Here is a 16,534-nt window from a genome sequence, read left to right as displayed (position 1 = left end):
ACACACACAGGTCCACACACAGGTACACACACAGGTACATACACAAAGTTACACCCACACAGGCACACATACATGTTCACATACACAGATACACACACAGGTAAACACACACAGGTACACACACGTACACACACAGGTACACACACAGGTACACACACAGAGGTAAACACACACACACAGGTGTGCACACAGGTACACACACAGGTACACACACAGGTACACACACACAGGTAAACACAAACACACAGGTACACACACAGGTAAACACACACACACAGGTACACAGACAGGTGCACACACATGTGTACACACAGATACACAGGTACACACACAGGTACACACACAGGTACACACACAGGTAAACACACACACACACAGGTACACACACAGGTACACACACAGGTACACACACAGGAACACACACAGGTGTACACACGACCCAGCTGAGACCGGATTGCTTGCAGCTGAATGTCAGAATGCGGCTGAGTCACCGCGAGCTGAGAATGTCTCAGCAGCAGCGTCACGATTCTGCAGCTGCAGCTGTATGAGCTGCATGCCGCTGCAGGGAGTGGATTTCTGATGAACGCCGTCACGGAGCGAACAGGGAAATCCGTGACGCGGCGCCAGAGGCGGTCCCTGCCTGGGTACAAAAGCAGACCTGCGAGAAAGAGAGAGCGGAGATCGTGAAGAGAGAGAGGTGAGACTCTGAGAGACGGGGGAGTATGTGTGAGAGAGAGAGGGGAGAGAGGGGGGAAAGGGATATAGCCCTTAACCCCACAGTGGCTAGGGAGATGTTAACTACCTCGCCTGGTGTACCGGAGGTCGTGGGTTCGATCCCAACCCTAAACCAACAAAGGATTTGTTAACTACCTCGCCTGGTACGCTGGAGATCGTGGGTTCGATCCCGACCCTAACGCCACGGTAGCAAGGGAGATGTTAACTACCTCGCCTGGTTGTCATTTGGGCTCTGCCCATTTCAAACCTTTATAAACAGTTTACCTTTAGAAGCTAATTCTCTCTTCCTGATGATGGACGCTTGTGTTGCGATCGAAACGTCGTAGTTTTTTGTTTGTTACTTTTTGTTATTTTCTATCTACGTGACTTTACCGAACGACCCAAAAAATATGAATTCCTGCAGTCACGAAAGCTTTAAGTCAATATTTGTGGAGGAGGTTTGTGAATGACGCTACTGGGCAGTTGGAGGCAGTCGCCCGCCCTCCACCAACACCTGAGCCAAGAGGAGCAACGCTCACAACAATGGGCGGACTGCCAGGTAGCTAAAATGGAGGAAGTTGGCACAGTAAGGGGTACAACTGGTGCGTCTCCTCGTCATCCTCGCCAACTCATGGCACCTGGGTGTGTCCGGAGACGTCCTGTCAGTAAGCCTTTGACACTTCATGTGGCTTAAAAATGCGCCTGGCCTGGCACAGGCGCCGTGGTGACATCAAAGTCACTTAGTGGCGAATGGCGAGAATTGGTATTGGTGAGTGGTGAATGCGGGTGGGCGGTGAGTGTGTCTATGTCTGTGTGTAGTGAGTTTGTGTGTAACTTAATGGCGAATTGCGGGTATTGTTATTGGTGAATGAGTCAGTGAGCACTAGCCCCTACAGTCTGTTAAGAGGCTGCAAGGGGGAATCTTTTTAAATCCTTTATATTAAGTTCGCTTGCTTGCTTGCTTGCGTGTTTGCGTGCTTGCTTGCTTACGACCGTGCAAATCTTTCGGTCGTTTTTTTAACACACTTCCCGTGATCCAATCGCGCTGACATTTTCCACACAGACTCGCTGTGTGTGACAATTAATTTTCGCGAAAATTTTTTTCTAAAATTTTACACTGTTTAGGGAAAACAAATTAAATATTTAATTACCAATTGCTTAATACTGGCAGACAATCATCTGACCCATAGGTGGCAGCCATCTCAAGCCAGAGGACGAGAGGACTCTAGCCGCCACGCATATAAAGGATTTAGAGTGAAAAACGTTGTTTTTACGGGTTATACTTATTTCCTTGTATGGTGCCGTGCAGGTTGCAGCTGCCGTCGTTCTCATTGGTTCCCCACAAGCACCGAGTCAGCTATGACGTCACAAAGGATCGCCGTCCTCTTTATCGCCGCCATCTTGAGCGTCTCGCTCACGCCCGCAATAGCTAAAGGTGAGTACAGCACGCGTGTGTGTTCAGGTGTGTGCGTGTGTGTACACGTCTATGTGTGTACATGTGTGTGTGAACGTGTGTGTGTACATGTTTGTGTACATGTGTGTGGGTGCACACGTGTGCGTGTTCAGGTGTGTGCGTGTGTGTACACGCGTATGTCTGTACATGTGTGTGTGAACGTGTGCGTGTTCACGTGTGTGCGTGTGTGTACACGCGTATGTGTGTACATGTGTGTGTGAACGTGTGTGTGTACATGTTTGTGTACATGTGTGTGGGTGTACACGTGTGTGTGTGTACATGTGTGTGTGAACGTGTGTGTAAGGCGGTCGGGCGTGGTGCTGGCCACCCACCCCCTCGTGTACCGTTCCGGCCTTCATAAGTGCTCGCTAACAGCACTTGCCCCTACAGTCTGTTAAGGCTATACGGGGGATCTTTGTACATGTTTGTGTACATGTGTGTGGGTGTACACGTGTGTGCGTGTGTACACGTGTTTGTGTGTACATGTGTGTGAGTGTAGCTACGTTTTGTTTAATGTGGGAGTTGTTCAGATGTTCAAACTTGTATGTACGCTGTATGTTGGACCTCTTTTGCACCGTTACGTAGCCAACCGCGCTCATTGGAGGTGCGGAGGAAGTAGTGTATAGTAGTGTATAGTGTAGTGTATTGTGGAGTGCATAGTAGTGTAGTGTGTAGTAGTGTATAGTGTAATGTATAGTGGAGTGTATAGGAGTGTAGTGTATAGTGCAGTGTATAGTGGAGTGTATAGTGATATGTACAGTAGCGTAGTGTGTAGTAGTGTAGTGTATAGTAATTAAGTATATAGTAGTTAAGTGTATAGTGGTGTAGTGTGTAGTAGTGCATAGTGTCGTGTGTAGTGTATAGTAGTTAAGAGTAGTTAAGTGTATAGTAGTGTAGTGTGTAGTAGAGTAGTGTGCAATGTATAGTGTAGTAGTGTCATCTATAGTTGTGTAGTGTATAGTAGTGTATAGTGTCGTATATGGTAGTGTAGTGTATAGTAGTTCAGAGTGTAGTGTATAGTAGTGTCGTGTAGAGTGTATAGTATTATAGTGTTAAGTGTAGTGTAAAGTAGCGTGATGTAAAGTGTCCTGTCTAGTAGTGTATAGTAGTGTAGTGTATGGTAATGTATAGTTTAGTCAATAGTAGTGTATAGTGTCTTGTATAGTAGTGCATTGTATAGTATAGTGTAGTGGATCGTATAGTATATAGTGTCATGCATAGTAGTGGTGTATAGTGTAGTGTATAGGGTAGTGTATAGTGTAGTGTATAGTAATATAGTGATAAATGTAGTGTATACGAGTGTAGTGTATAGTAATGTAGTGTATAATGTAGTGTATTGTAGCATATAGCACTACGTATAGTAGTGCAGTGTATAGTGTCGTATACAGTAATGTAATGTATATTAGTGTAGTGTATAGTGTCGTGTATAGTAGTGTGGTGTGTAGTAGTGTAGTGTGTAGTAGTGTATAGTAGTGTAGTATATAGTGTCGTGTATATATAAGTGCAGTGTAATAGTATATAGTAGTGTAGTGTATAGTATCACGTATAGTGTATAGCGTTGTGTATAGTAGTGTAGTGTATAGTAGTGTAGTATAGTGTATGGTATAGTAGTGTGTAGTAGTATAAAGTAGTATAAGTACTCCTCTACTTACGAGCACAAACAGATACGTACAAACCTGTCACTATGTCCATCTGCCTTTTTTTAACGAGAGTCGTACATCTGCAGAACGTGAAAACCAGTGGCATCTTCATATACAGAACCCGAAGAACTCGTGGCATCTACATCTGCAGAACGTGAAGAATCAGTGGCATCTACATCTACAGAACCGGAAGAACCAGTGGCATCTACATCTGCAGAACCTGAAGAATCAGTGGCATCTACATCTGCAGAACATGAATAAGTATATCCCGTAAAAACAAAGTTTTTCACTCTAAATCCTTTATATGCGTGGCGGCTAGAGTCCTCTCGTCCTCTGGCTTGAGATGGCTGCCACCTATGGGTCAGATGATTGTCTGCCAGTATTAAGCAATTGGTAATTAAATATTTAATTTGTTTTCCCTAAACAGTGTAAAATTTTGGAAAAAAAATTTCACGAACATTAATTGTATCGCACAACGTGTCTGTGTGCAAAATGTCAGCTCGATTGGATCACGGGAAGTGGGTTAAAAAACGACCAAAAGATTTGCACGGTCGTAAGCAAGCAAGCAAGCACGCAAGCATGCAAGCAAGCAAGCAAGCGAACTTAATATGAAGGATTTAAAAACCAGTGGCATCTACTTCTACAGAACATGAAGACCAGTGGCATCTACATCTGCAGAACCGGAAGAACCAGTGCCATCTACATCTGCAGAACATGAAGACCAGTGGCATCTACATCTGCAGAACGTGAAGAACCAGTGGCATCTACATCTGCAGAACCTGAAGATACAGTGGCATCTACATGTGCAGAACCTGAAGAACCAGTGGCATCTACATCTGCAGAATGTGAAGAACCAGTGGCATCTACATCTGCAGAACTTGAAGATACAGTGGCTTCTACATCTGCAGGAGATTATACAACTCTTGAAGCCATTCCCCGTGTTTACTGTACACACCGTACAACACGTTTGGAATCCATTCCTTGCAGTGAATACAAGATATATAGTCACTGTCAGTGAGTGGACTGCGGTCTGAAAGTCACCATAAACGTAAACACAATCAGTTAAGATCCGAAATGGTTTATTACGTCTTTCCAATGATTGCTGAGCCAGAATCCATCTTCTCGGTTGAAATTGTCTCTGTGTTTGTATATGTGGATCGCCTCATGGACGAATCTTTCATGGTAGCCAGATGGCTTCTCCAAGACAGAGGTTCTCTGGAAGCCATCCGGCGACCATGAGAGAATGGATTCTTTGCTCCACTGCAAGCCTCCTAGTCTCCCATTGCGCCATATTATTAACATTCCTTACCTTTATTAATTCTGACCTCACTTTCTCCCTTTGATGCTGCTAATCCTGCATAATGCATGGGCATAATGACTTTAAACCCCTCGCCAGACCCCCTACGCATTTCACAAGTAGTACTAATCGCATTTCTGCATTTCCCATAAATATGCTGTCAAGACGCTCTTCGCCCCTCCATCCCAATATAAATAGTCGCTTCAATCCTGGGGCGTTCCATTCAGATTCTGTCTCCTGGACAGACCTGTTCTTCACCTGAAAACGGCTACTTGTGTTGTGGCCGAAACGTCGTGACAATTATTTTATTATGTTTTATTTTTATTATTTTATTAAATTCTTTCTACGTGACTTTACCGAAAGAACCAAGAAGAAAAAAGTGTACAGTGTATAAGTGTGTAGTAGTAAATAGTAGTGTATAGTGTAGTAGTGTGTCGTAGTATATAGTAGTTTATAGTGTAGTAGTGTGTAGTAGTATATAGTAGTTTATAGTGTAGTAATGTGTAGTAGTATATAGTAGTGTATAGAGTAGTAATGTGTAGTAGTATATAGTAGTGTATAGTGTAGTATATAGTAGTGTAAAGTGCAGTGTGTACATGTGAGGACGTGGAACTAATCGCACTGTGTAACCCCCACACAGAGGACGAGTCGATCAACTGGTGTGAGGTTGGCGTCATGGCAGCCGGAGGAGGTAAGCGATAACATCACCACGCCTCCACGTGATCGCTGGTGTTGTGATCCTGCTGTGTGCATCACACACAGCAACATACACAACATTACACACAACCTAACACAGCATCACACAGCATCACACACAGCAAAACAACCCCTTACCTCCTCGTGGTGCCAGACGGGCAACGCTGTCGTGGGCAGTGCCGTAGGGGGAGGGCGAATTCTGTTTGACTTTTGTCGCATGGCGTTTGCAACCATCACAGCGGCTAAATGGGCGCTCTGGAAGGGTGCGAGGAGCTGGTGACCCCTCCACCTTCAATTAATCACCACTAAACTACGTTTAAATCTCAAATTAATAAGCTTGTGCTAGAGGTCTCGGGGGGACAGGCGTTTATGACCCCATGAGACTGAATCCTTACCCTCGGGGCTCCTCCAGAAACAACAAAAACCACTACGTGTGGCCACGTAGAATGTTCGAAAGCTCACTGCAGAGGAGAGGCTGCCACTCCTCTGTCGGGAGCTGGACTGGTACCGCCTGGATCTCTGTGGTATTCAGGAGATCCGATGGACCAGCTCTGGCTCCTGCCACCATGAGGGGTGGACAGTTCTCTACTCGGGGCAGGAAACTGCCAAGCAACAGGGTGTGGCTCTTCTTCTGAATAAAAGAATGAAGGGGGTGTGGGAGTGTGGCGTGATGAGTGGGAAGCTGTAAGCCCCAGGCTCCTCTGGGCTCGTCTTCCAATCAACCAGAGGCGAGGAATGGTGGTAGTCGTTACTTATGCCCCCACCGATGAGTCAGATGCCTTATATGACCTCCTGTCACAGGTGCTAGCTAAAGTAGCCCCTCGGGATAGAGTTATCTTTTTGGCTGACTTCAATGCCCGAGTTGGTCATGATGCTGGCACCTGATCTGGAGTTATTGAAAGGTATGGGCCGGATCAGCTCAATAACAACGGTAGGAGGCTGCTAGATTTTTGTGCAGCCCATGGGCTTGTAATTACCAACACGCTGTTCCGGCATAGGCACATCCACACTACATCATGGATGCATGCCGGGTCGAAGCAAGAACATCTGCTGGACTACATAGTGACGGAACAGCAGATGCGGGCCCATGTCCTTGACACCAGGACCTACCGTGGAGCTGATCTGCAAACTGACCATCAACTTGTCATATGTAAGATGCGCCTGCCATTCTTCCACTCCGTTGGTGGGTGTAAACCCAGGACCCCATTCAAACCTTAGATGGCCTGGTCTCAGCTAGCTGATGAAAGTTGCAAGCGAGAATTTAATCATCGCTTGCAGCTGGGGTTGCCATCGTCCCCCACTCCTCCTGATGTAGAGGGGAAATGGGCAAGGTTTAGGACTGTGGCTCATACAGCTGCAATGGCTGCTTTAGGCCCATGGTCCAGACCTCCCCAGAGACCCTGGCTGACAGAGGAGGTGTTCAAGATGGCTGAGAAAAGCAACAGGCCCACTCTCATCGGCTCCAGCATCCCACATCAGAGAATGAGGAGGCTTACCGTAACCTTCACTCAGAGGTTCGGAGAGCCGTGAGGTGCTGCAAGGATGGGTGGTGGTCGTGGGTTGCTGAGGAGATGGAGTCTGCCTCAGTGGCCCGCGATCACATATCGCTCTTTAATTCCATCAAAAAAGTAACCTGCAGCACCACACCTTTTACCATCATTAGGGGAAAGAACTGTGATCCAATTTCCGACCCCCAGGAACATGTTTGTAGATTTGTTGAGCATTTCTGTGAGGTCCTGGGGAAGGGGAAATCCCTCACCCAGGAAAACAACATGGGACAAAGTGGGGATGACCCTGCCGAGGCAACAGTATCTCAAATATTGGAGGAAGAAGTCATCCCCTGTGAGTGGCTGGCTGAGGTGCCATCTGTTGAGGAAGTACTGGAGGCGATCCAGAGTCTGAGACCAGGAAAGGCACCGGGCAGAGATGATCTCCCAAGTGAAATGCTGAGGGACGGTGGCATATGTGCACATACTGCCCTACATCACATGACATGATAACAATAGTCTGGACCACTGGACGGGTTCTGCATGATTGGATCAATGCCCTGGTGGTCCCCCTCTTTAAGAAGGGGGACTGCACAGACTGTAACACCTACAGGGGCATCTCACTCCTCAGTGTGCCGAGAAAGGTCCTGGCAAGGATTATTCAACATCGCCTTGCTAGGCACACTGAGGAGAGGCTTGCGGAGCCCCAATACAGTATCAGGAATGGGCGGTCCTGCACAGATGCCATATATTATGTCCGTCTGCAACAGCAGAGGTGTAGGGAATTCCAACAAGACTTACATCTCTGCTTTTTTGACCTGGTCAAGGCCTATGATACCATCAGTAGGCTTGGGCTCTGGGTTGTTCTTTGTGCTTTCGGAGTCCCTGAACCTTTGCTCACAATCATTAAGGACCTTTATGATGGTGAGCGGGCCCGGGTAAAACTACGTGGCCAGGAGTCAGAGCCATTCCCTGTACACCTTGGGTGCGACAGAGATGTCCTCTGGCTCCCACATTATTTAACATCTATTTTGACCACGTAGTTTGTGAAGCCTTCAATGGCTGTACTGGAGGAATTTCCATCTGGTGCAGATACAATGGGAGGCTGATCCATGCCCGGGTGCGGTCAAGGGATGGATTCCTATTGTTCCACCAGCAGTGCCTCCAACTCCTCAGAGGAGGAGTTGGAGGCACTGCTGCTGAACCTGGAGCTTGCCACTAATCATCAGCCCCACCAAAACTAAGCACCTGCCTGGGCATTTTGTACCATCGGACAATCCACCCCCACAACTCCCAATTGGTGATGGGGCAGTTGTGGCGAGAGTGGAGAGTTTCCCATACCTGGGCAGTGTGCTCATGACCTGCTGCGGTTTAACAGCAGAGGTCTCACTCCGAATCAGTCGAGCGGCATTATCTTTTCATCAGTTGCGTAACACTGTGTGGATGCTACCTGGTCTCTCACTCCGCACGAAGCTCCAGGTCTTCTCGGCCACGGTCATTCCTTCCCTTCTCTACGCTTGCGAAACGTGGACCCCCCTAATGGAACATCTTCGCCGGTTAGAAACATTTATACTGGCCTGCCTACGATCCATTCTGGGTTTAACCAGGCTGGATTGTGTGAGGAGCTCACAAATCCTTGAAAGATCTGGACAAAGTCCCATCGGTGAGCTCCTACGGCAGACAAGACTGCATTGGCTGGGCCATGTAGCCCCATGCTCAGCCACCGCATGCCAAAACAGCTTTTGTTCTGTTGGATCGAGGGGGCTAAATGGGCGCGGCACGGGCTAGGGAAGAGATGGAGTGATGTGGTACAGGAGGATGTGGAGCTGAATTGACTTGCCGATAACTGGAGGCTCGTGAAGGAGGCTACTGGGCAGTTGGAGGCAGTCGCCCTCCAACAACAATGTAGGGTGGAGGAGCGATGCTCACAACAACGAGCGGAGCGCCTGGTGGCTATAGCACAGCAAGTTGGCACAGTAGGGGGCACAGGTGGTGCATCAGCCAGTCGTCTCAGTCAGTCGACCCGTGGCACCTGGGTCTGCCCCGTAACCTCCTGCCAGCGGGCGTTTGACACTTCATGTGGCCTCAAGGTGCACATGGCCTGGCACAAGCGTCGTGGTGTCGTCACCGCCACTTCGTGGCGAATGGCGGTCGTTGTTGTTGTTGTTGATGCTGTGTTAGGCTGTGTGTGATGCTGTGTGATGCTGTGTGATGCTTTGTATGATGCTGTGTGTATTGCTGTGTGTGAGGCTGTGTGATGCTGTGTGTGATGTTGTGTTCGACTGTCTGTGATGCTGTGTGTGATGCTGTTTGAGCCTAGGTGTGATGCTGTGTGTGATGCTGTGTGATGGTGTGTGATACTTTGTATGATGCTGTGTGTATTGCTGTTTGTGATGCTGTATGATCCTGTGTGTGATGCTGTGTGATGCTGTGTCTGATGCTGTGTGATGGTGACGCTGCTGCGACGCCATGCATCCACGTGTTCGTTTGTGTCACGGTGTTGTTACCATCGTTGTTGTTGTGGGCTAGCCTCCTCCCTCCTCACTGTTGTTATTGTTGTTGTTGCCATGCTTGTTGTTGTTGTGAGCCAGTGGGCGCCGTTGCTCTGGCCCCAGTGGCAATAGGAGCCGCGGGCTTCGGCGCTGGAGGGATCGCCGCCGGCTCCTTGGCCGCCAAGGCCATGGCTGTGGCCGCGGCCGCCAACGGAGGTGGGGTGGCGGCCGGAGGGATCGTGGCCGCGCTGCAGGCCGCCGGTACGGAGGCAGGGCCTCGGCTAGAAGGGCATCTGGTCAGGGCTGTTGTCAGGGTGACAAGGGCTGTGCGTTAGTAATGAGTAGAGGAGACGCAAAGACAAAAAACACTCTTGATTAGTCTCTAACAGGGAAGTAGCAGCAAGTGCTGTTGTAGTAGCGAGTATTCCCAGTTAGCCTATTGCAGGGCGGTTAGGGGGCAAGTGCTTTGATTAGTAGCGAGTAAAGGAGACACAGACAAATGTACTTCCGGGTAGCCTCTAGCAGGACGTAGCCTTGCCTGCCGGAGGAGCTCACCGATGGAACTTTGTCCAGATTATTCAAGGTGTTATGAGCTCCTCACACAATCCAGCCTGGTTAAGCCCAGGATGGATGATAGGCAGGCCAGTGTGAATGTTTCTAACTGGCGAAGATGTTCCACTAGGGGTGGTGCACGTTTTGCAAGTGAAGGGAAAGGAGGGCACGAATGTGGCCGAGAAGACCCGAAGCTTCATGTGGAGCTGCAGACCAGGTAGCTTCCACCCAACATTACGTAGCCAATGAAAATATGCCTCTCGACTGATTCGGAGTAAGACCTCTGCTGTCACACCGGAGCCGGTCATGAGCACACCGCCCAGGTATGGGGCCTCTCCACTCTCTCCATAACTGCCCAATTACAAATTGGGAGGTGTGGGGTGGAGTTTTTGATGGTACAAAATACCCAGGCAGGTGCTTAGTTTTGGTGGGTCTGATGGTAAGGCTCCACCTATTAGTGGCACGCTCCAGGTCTAGCAGCAGCACCTCAATCTCTTCCTTTGAGTAAACTGCAATCACCAGATTATCGGCATACATAACATGGTTGGCCAATAGGGACCCATCCCTCGACCGTACCCTTGCACCAGATGGAGATCTTCCAGTACAGCCATGGAGGCTTCTCGAACTACGTGGTCAAAACGATGTTAAATAATGTGCACCCTAAGGTGAAAAAGAAATGGCTCTGACTCTCAGCTTTACCCGGGCCTGCCCACCATCATGAAGGTCCTTAATGATTTTGAGCAGAAAGTTAGGGACCCCAAAAGCACGAAGAACAACCAAGAGCCCAGGCCTATTGATGGTATCATAGGCCTTGGCCAGATCAATAAAGCAGAGATCTAGGCCTTGTTGGAATTCCCTAAACCTCTGCTGTAGAAAACGGACAGAAAATATGGAATCTGTACAGGACCACCCTTACCCAAAACCACATTGGAGCTCTGCAAGCCTCTCAGCGTGCCTGGCAAGACAATGTTGAATAATCCTTGCCAGGACTTGTTTTGGTATACTGAAGAGGGAGATGCCCCTGTAGTTGTTACAGTCTGTGCGGTTCCTCTTCCTAACGAGGGGGACCACCTTTCAATCCTGTAGAAGCCATCCAGTGATTTCAAGTAGGGTGGTCTGCAGAGAAACGCCACATTTCTTCACAATTTTGCTTGGGAGATCATCTCTTCCCAGCACTTTTTCTGGTTTTAGACTATGGATCGCCTTCTGTACTTCCTCAAAACATGGCACCTCAGGTAGCCACTCACAGGGGGTGACTACTTTCCAATATTTGAGGCACAGCAGGCTCAGCAGGTTCATACTCACTTTGCCCCATGATGTTTTTGGACTGAGGGATTGTTCATCCCACAGGATCTAACAGAAATGTTCAGCAAACGTGCAAACGTGTTCCTGCTAGTCAGAGATCAGATCACTGTTCATTCCCTTCAGGATAGTTATAGGAGTGGTACTGCAAGTTAGTTTTTGATGGAGTCAAAGAGTGATTTATGATCACAGGCTACTGAGGCAGATTTCACCTCCTCAACAACCCACGATCACCACTCATCCTTGCAGCGTCACACAGCCTTCCAAACCTCCGAGTGAAGGCTGCGGTAAGCCTCCTCATTCTCCAACGTGGGATGCTGTAGACTGTGGGCGTGGGCCTTTTGCTTTTCTCAGCCAGCCAGAACACCTCCTCCATCAGCCAGAGTCTCTAGGGAGGTCTGGACCATGTACCCTAAGCAGCTATTTCAGCTGCATGAACCACAGTCCTAAACATCACCTATTTCCCCTCGGCATCAAGAGGAAGGGGGGACAATGCAAACCCTGCTGCATGCGATGATGAAGTTCTCGCTTCTAACGTTCAGCAGCTAGCTGAGACCAGGTCACTGTGGGTTTGGATGGGGTCCTAGATGTACACCCACCACCGGAGTGGAAGAATGGCTTGCGCATCTTACAGATGACAACCCGAAGGTCAGAGGGGAGATCAGCTCCACGGTAGGTCCTGGAGTCAAGGATATGGGCTCGCATCCGTTGTTCCGTCACTATGTAGTCCAGTAGATGTTCTTGCTTGGACCCGACATGCATCCATGATGTTGTGTGGATGCGCCGATGCCAGAGTAGCGTGTTGGTAATTACAAGCCCATGGACTGTACACAAGTCTAGCAGCCCCCTACCGTTGTTATTGAGCTTATCTGGCCCATGCCTTTCAATCACTCCAGCCCAGGTGTCATTCGGGCATTAAAGTCACCCAACAAGATAACTCTAGCCCGAGTGGCCAATTTAGATAGCACCTGTGACAGGAGGTTAATGAAGGCATCTGAATCATCAGCCATGCCTGCATCCCTACTCTGATGTTCATCTTCGGTGGGGGTATAAATAACTACCACCACCATTCCTCACCTCTTCTTGTTGGGAAGGCGAGCCCACAGTAGCATGGAGATTACAGCTTCCCACACCTCACTGCCACGCTCCCACACCCCTTCAAACTGTTTGGCAGTCTCCTGCCCTGAGTAGAATACTACCATCCCTCAAGGTGACTGGAGCCAGAGCCAGTACACTCCTCAATGCCATAGAGATCCAGGGAGTGCCTGTCCAGCTCCTGACAGAGGAGTAGCAGCCGGAGTGAGCGTTCAAACATTCTACGTGGCCACCCGCAGTGGCTGTTTTTATCGTTTCTTGAGGAACCCTGAAGGTGCCGGGTTCAGTCTCCTGGCTCCACCAAATGGGGTTTGGTCACGAGTCGTCATAGACAACAATCCCCTCTGACACAAGCCTGGTGCTTCAATTGAAGGTGGATGGGTTACCAGCCCCTCGCACAAGTCCAGAGTTCCCATTGGCTGCTGTGGTGGCTACAAGCGCCATAAGGGGGTATAGCCAAATTTAGAATTATCCGTTCCCCCATGGCGTTACTCACCACAGCATTACCGTCCGGCACAGAGGAGGTAGGGGATTGTTTTGCCGGACTACTCATACACTCAGAGACGCATACAAATGTCCCCAAGGTAGCCTCTAGTAGGGCAATAGGGAAAAGTGCTGTTAGTAATAGCGAATAGAGTAGACACAGAGACAAAGGTACCCCCAGGTAGCCTCTAGCAGGGCTGCAAGGGGGCAAGGGCTGTCAGTAGCCGCGACTAGAGTAGACACAGAGGCAAAGATCTCCCAGGTAGCCTCTAGTCGTGCTGTAAAGACAAGTTCTGGCTAATGTACACACTCAGAGACACAGACACAGGTCCCCCAGGTAACCTCTGGATTGCTGCAGTTGCGAGATGTTAACCACCCACCCCTTCCCTCCTTCTCTCACCTCTCCCCACTCCTCTCTTCTCCCTTCCTCCCCTCATCCTCCCTCTCCAACCTCCACCCTTCCCCCCCCCCCCCACGTCTCTCTCCCACCTTGCCCCCCTCTCTCCCCCCTGCCCCTCCCCTCTCCCTGGCCCCTGTAGGAGCGGCTGGGCTGGGTCCTGCAGCTATGGCTGCCTTGGGGACAGCCGGGGCAGCCATCGCTAACGTCATGGTGGACGTCTCGAACCTGTGTAGAAAGAAGGAGGAGGAGGGCAGCAAGAGGGCGGGGGGGGGGGGGAGGTTAGTGTTGAGAGGGCAGCGCTGAGAGGGCAGCGCTGAGAGGGCAGTGTGCGCGCTCAGCATGGCTGGCTAAAAAGTGCGAGGATTCACAAACCTCTCATTGGCACGGTCGGCTACGGTGCAGCAGCAGCTACTCTGCCTTCTCCTGCCTCTCATCCTCTCCTTCCTCTTATTCCTCTCCTTTCTCTCCCAGATTTAGTCGGTCTAGATGGTCTCGACCGTCTACTTGGTCTAGACGGTCTTCTTGGTCGAGACGGTCTAGTCGGTCTTAGAGGGTGAAGACAGTCTAGATGGTGTAGACCATCTCGTTGATCTAGACGGTGTAGATGGTCTAACACAGTATAGACGGTCTAGAGAGTCTAGTTGGTCTAGAGAGTCGAGATGTTCTAGATGGTCTAGATGGTCTAGATGGTCTAGACGGTCTAATTAGTGTAGACAGTCTAGTCGTTCTAAGACAGTGTAGATGGTCTAGATGGTGTAGACCATCTCGTTGGTCTAGACCAGAGGTCTCAAACTCAAATTACCTGGGGGCCGCTGGAGGCAGTATTTGGGTGAGGCTGGGCCGCATCAGGTATTCCACAAAAAAAACTTTACAAAAAAATCCAAACTTCTCAAATGTCATTACTAACAGTTATTTAACTTCAATGAGTTATTTTTAACATGAATAGAATATTGAAGAACATGAACGGTTCTTCTGAACATGGCTTTTCTTGCCTACTTCTTGCTGCCAGAGACCTGGCAGTGCTTCCTCTCACATAGCTGAGCCACATTTGGCTTGAGGGAGGAAGCAGTTGAGACCCTAAGTATGGCTTGAAGATGATCATCAGTAAGTCTGGACCTGTACTTGGACTTATTGAAGTTCAAGGTGGAAAAGAGCTTTTCACACAAATATGTGCTCCCAAAAAGGCACATGGTCCGCTTGAACATTCGGGAAAGCTCAGGGAGGCTGGGGTTCAATTCTCGCAAAAATTGCCCAAGCTTGTCTTCTTTTCCACTCACCTCCCTGAACTTGGCTTTGAGGTCAGAGTTGCACTGCAGGTCAATGAGCTCCATTTGAAGCACATCAAAGGAGAAGGGATCCGCAAAAATTTGAAAAGTGGCTCTGTGCGTCTTGAAGTCTGCAAATCTGTGATCAAATTCCTCCTGTAGCCTCAAAATGGCATCAACATACTTCTCACCACTGAATGGTGTGCCTGCATTCAGGAGTACCTTGCATGCTGGGAAATGGCAAAGGTTTGTCTGAGAGAGCTGGGCTTTCCATAACACAAGTTTTGTGGAGAATGCTCTCACGTTGTCATAGGCAGCACTGACGAGCTGCCCCTGGCCTTGTAACTTCTTGTTCAGTACATTCAGCTCATGCGTGATGTCAGCAAGAAAAGCTAAGTCCATGAGCCATTTGGGATCACTTAGCACAGGAACAGCCACCCCATCCTTCTCCATGAAGGCTTTCACGTCTGCTCTCAACTCAAAAAATCTCTTCAAGACGTTTCTCCTGCTGAGCCAACGTACATCGGTGAAGTAGAGCACATCCTCATATTCTGACTCCATTTCCTCTAAAAAAGTACGGAACATCCGGTGCTTTAAGCCCCTGGATCTGATTTGGTTGATGCATTTCACAACAACAGACATCACATTGTCAAACTTCAGGCATTTGCTGCAAAGGGCCTGCTGGTGGATGATGCAGTGAAGAGCAATGGCCTCCTCCACACCCTCCTCTTCTAGTTTTCTTTGAACAAGTGCCACCAGTCTATTTTTCCTCCCTGTCATTGATGGCGCTCCGTCGGTTGTTATTCCAACAAACTTCTTCCATGGCAAACCGGCATTCACAATGGCATCACACAGCTGGCAAAATATCTCCTGAGCGGTGGTGTGGCCATGCATTGGAATTACTGTGAGCAACTCCTCCATCACTTCAAAATTGTCATCAACACCACGGACATATATTGTGAGCTGGGCAGTGTCAGTGATGTCTGAACTCTCGTCAAGAACGACTGAGTATGCATTGAAAAAGTTGGCTTTCTCACGCCGTTGATCATAAATGTCACTTGACAGGTCAGAAATGCGCTCTGCCACGGTGTTAGCAGAAAGGCTGATGTTGCTAAACTGACTTTCTTTTCCGGACAGACTATACTTGCAGCCTGTAAGATGCACTTTTTGATAAACTCGCCTTCTGTGAATGGCTTTCCTGCCTTAGCAATCATCTCACTAACCACGTAGCTTACTTCGACTGCTGCATTATTCTCTTTGGTTGCTTTCTTGAAGACATTTTGTTGCCTCAGTAGACATGTTTTAAGATTGGCAACCCGGTTGGCTCTCTCATCTCCCTGGTATTTTGCATACTCCTCAGCATGTCTAGTTGAGTAATGACGTTTGAGGTTGTATTCCTTGTGCACCGCAACTTTTTCTGTACAAATAAGACACGTCGGGGTGCTCATGTGCTCAACAAAGAAATATTGCATCTCCCACTTTTCCTGAAATTGTCTGTGCTCGTCACCAACCTTTCTCTTCACTGCAGGCTTTGAAAAAGACATGATTGGGGCTGTGTGACAAGATATATATATTCATTCCACTTGCTTTCGCTCACGCAATAAAGTTTCAGTCAAGTGTTTAGCCAACCAGCGACACACGGAGATGTAATTTCCGCA

General features: G+C 48.8%; 1 protein-coding gene across 1 annotated transcript; it reads left to right on the top strand.

The window, feature by feature from the left end:
• Window positions 1–609: 609 nt before the first annotated feature.
• On the top strand, window positions 610–14,087 carry LOC144737913 (uncharacterized). Its single transcript, XM_078620793.1, has 5 exons — window positions 610–697; window positions 2,024–2,149; window positions 5,745–5,795; window positions 9,879–10,040; window positions 13,751–14,087. Exons 2-5 carry the CDS (start codon window positions 2,074–2,076, stop codon window positions 13,912–13,914), a joined length of 453 nt encoding a protein of 150 aa, XP_078476919.1. The 5' UTR covers window positions 610–697; window positions 2,024–2,073; the 3' UTR covers window positions 13,915–14,087.
• The last annotated feature ends 2,447 nt before the right edge of the window (window positions 14,088–16,534 follow it).

The sequence above is a fragment of the Lampetra planeri genome, chromosome 75 (genome assembly GCF_965212315.1).
Source record: "Lampetra planeri chromosome 75, kcLamPlan1.2.h2, whole genome shotgun sequence".
NCBI lineage: Eukaryota > Metazoa > Chordata > Hyperoartia > Petromyzontiformes > Petromyzontidae > Lampetra > Lampetra planeri.
This window is presented reverse-complemented; position numbering and strand designations above follow the sequence as displayed.

Excerpts from the sequence above, each read along its gene's own strand:
- LOC144737913 (XM_078620793.1), top strand. The coding sequence starts at position 2,074 with ATGACGTCACAAAGGATCGCCGTCCTCTTTATCGCCGCCATCTTGAGC. Across the intron at positions 2,150-5,744 it reads CACGCCCGCAATAGCTAAAG|AGGACGAGTCGATCAACTGG; the intron begins GTGAGTACAGCA and ends ACCCCCACACAG. Across the intron at positions 10,041-13,750 it reads GGCCGCGCTGCAGGCCGCCG|GAGCGGCTGGGCTGGGTCCT; the intron begins GTACGGAGGCAG and ends TGGCCCCTGTAG.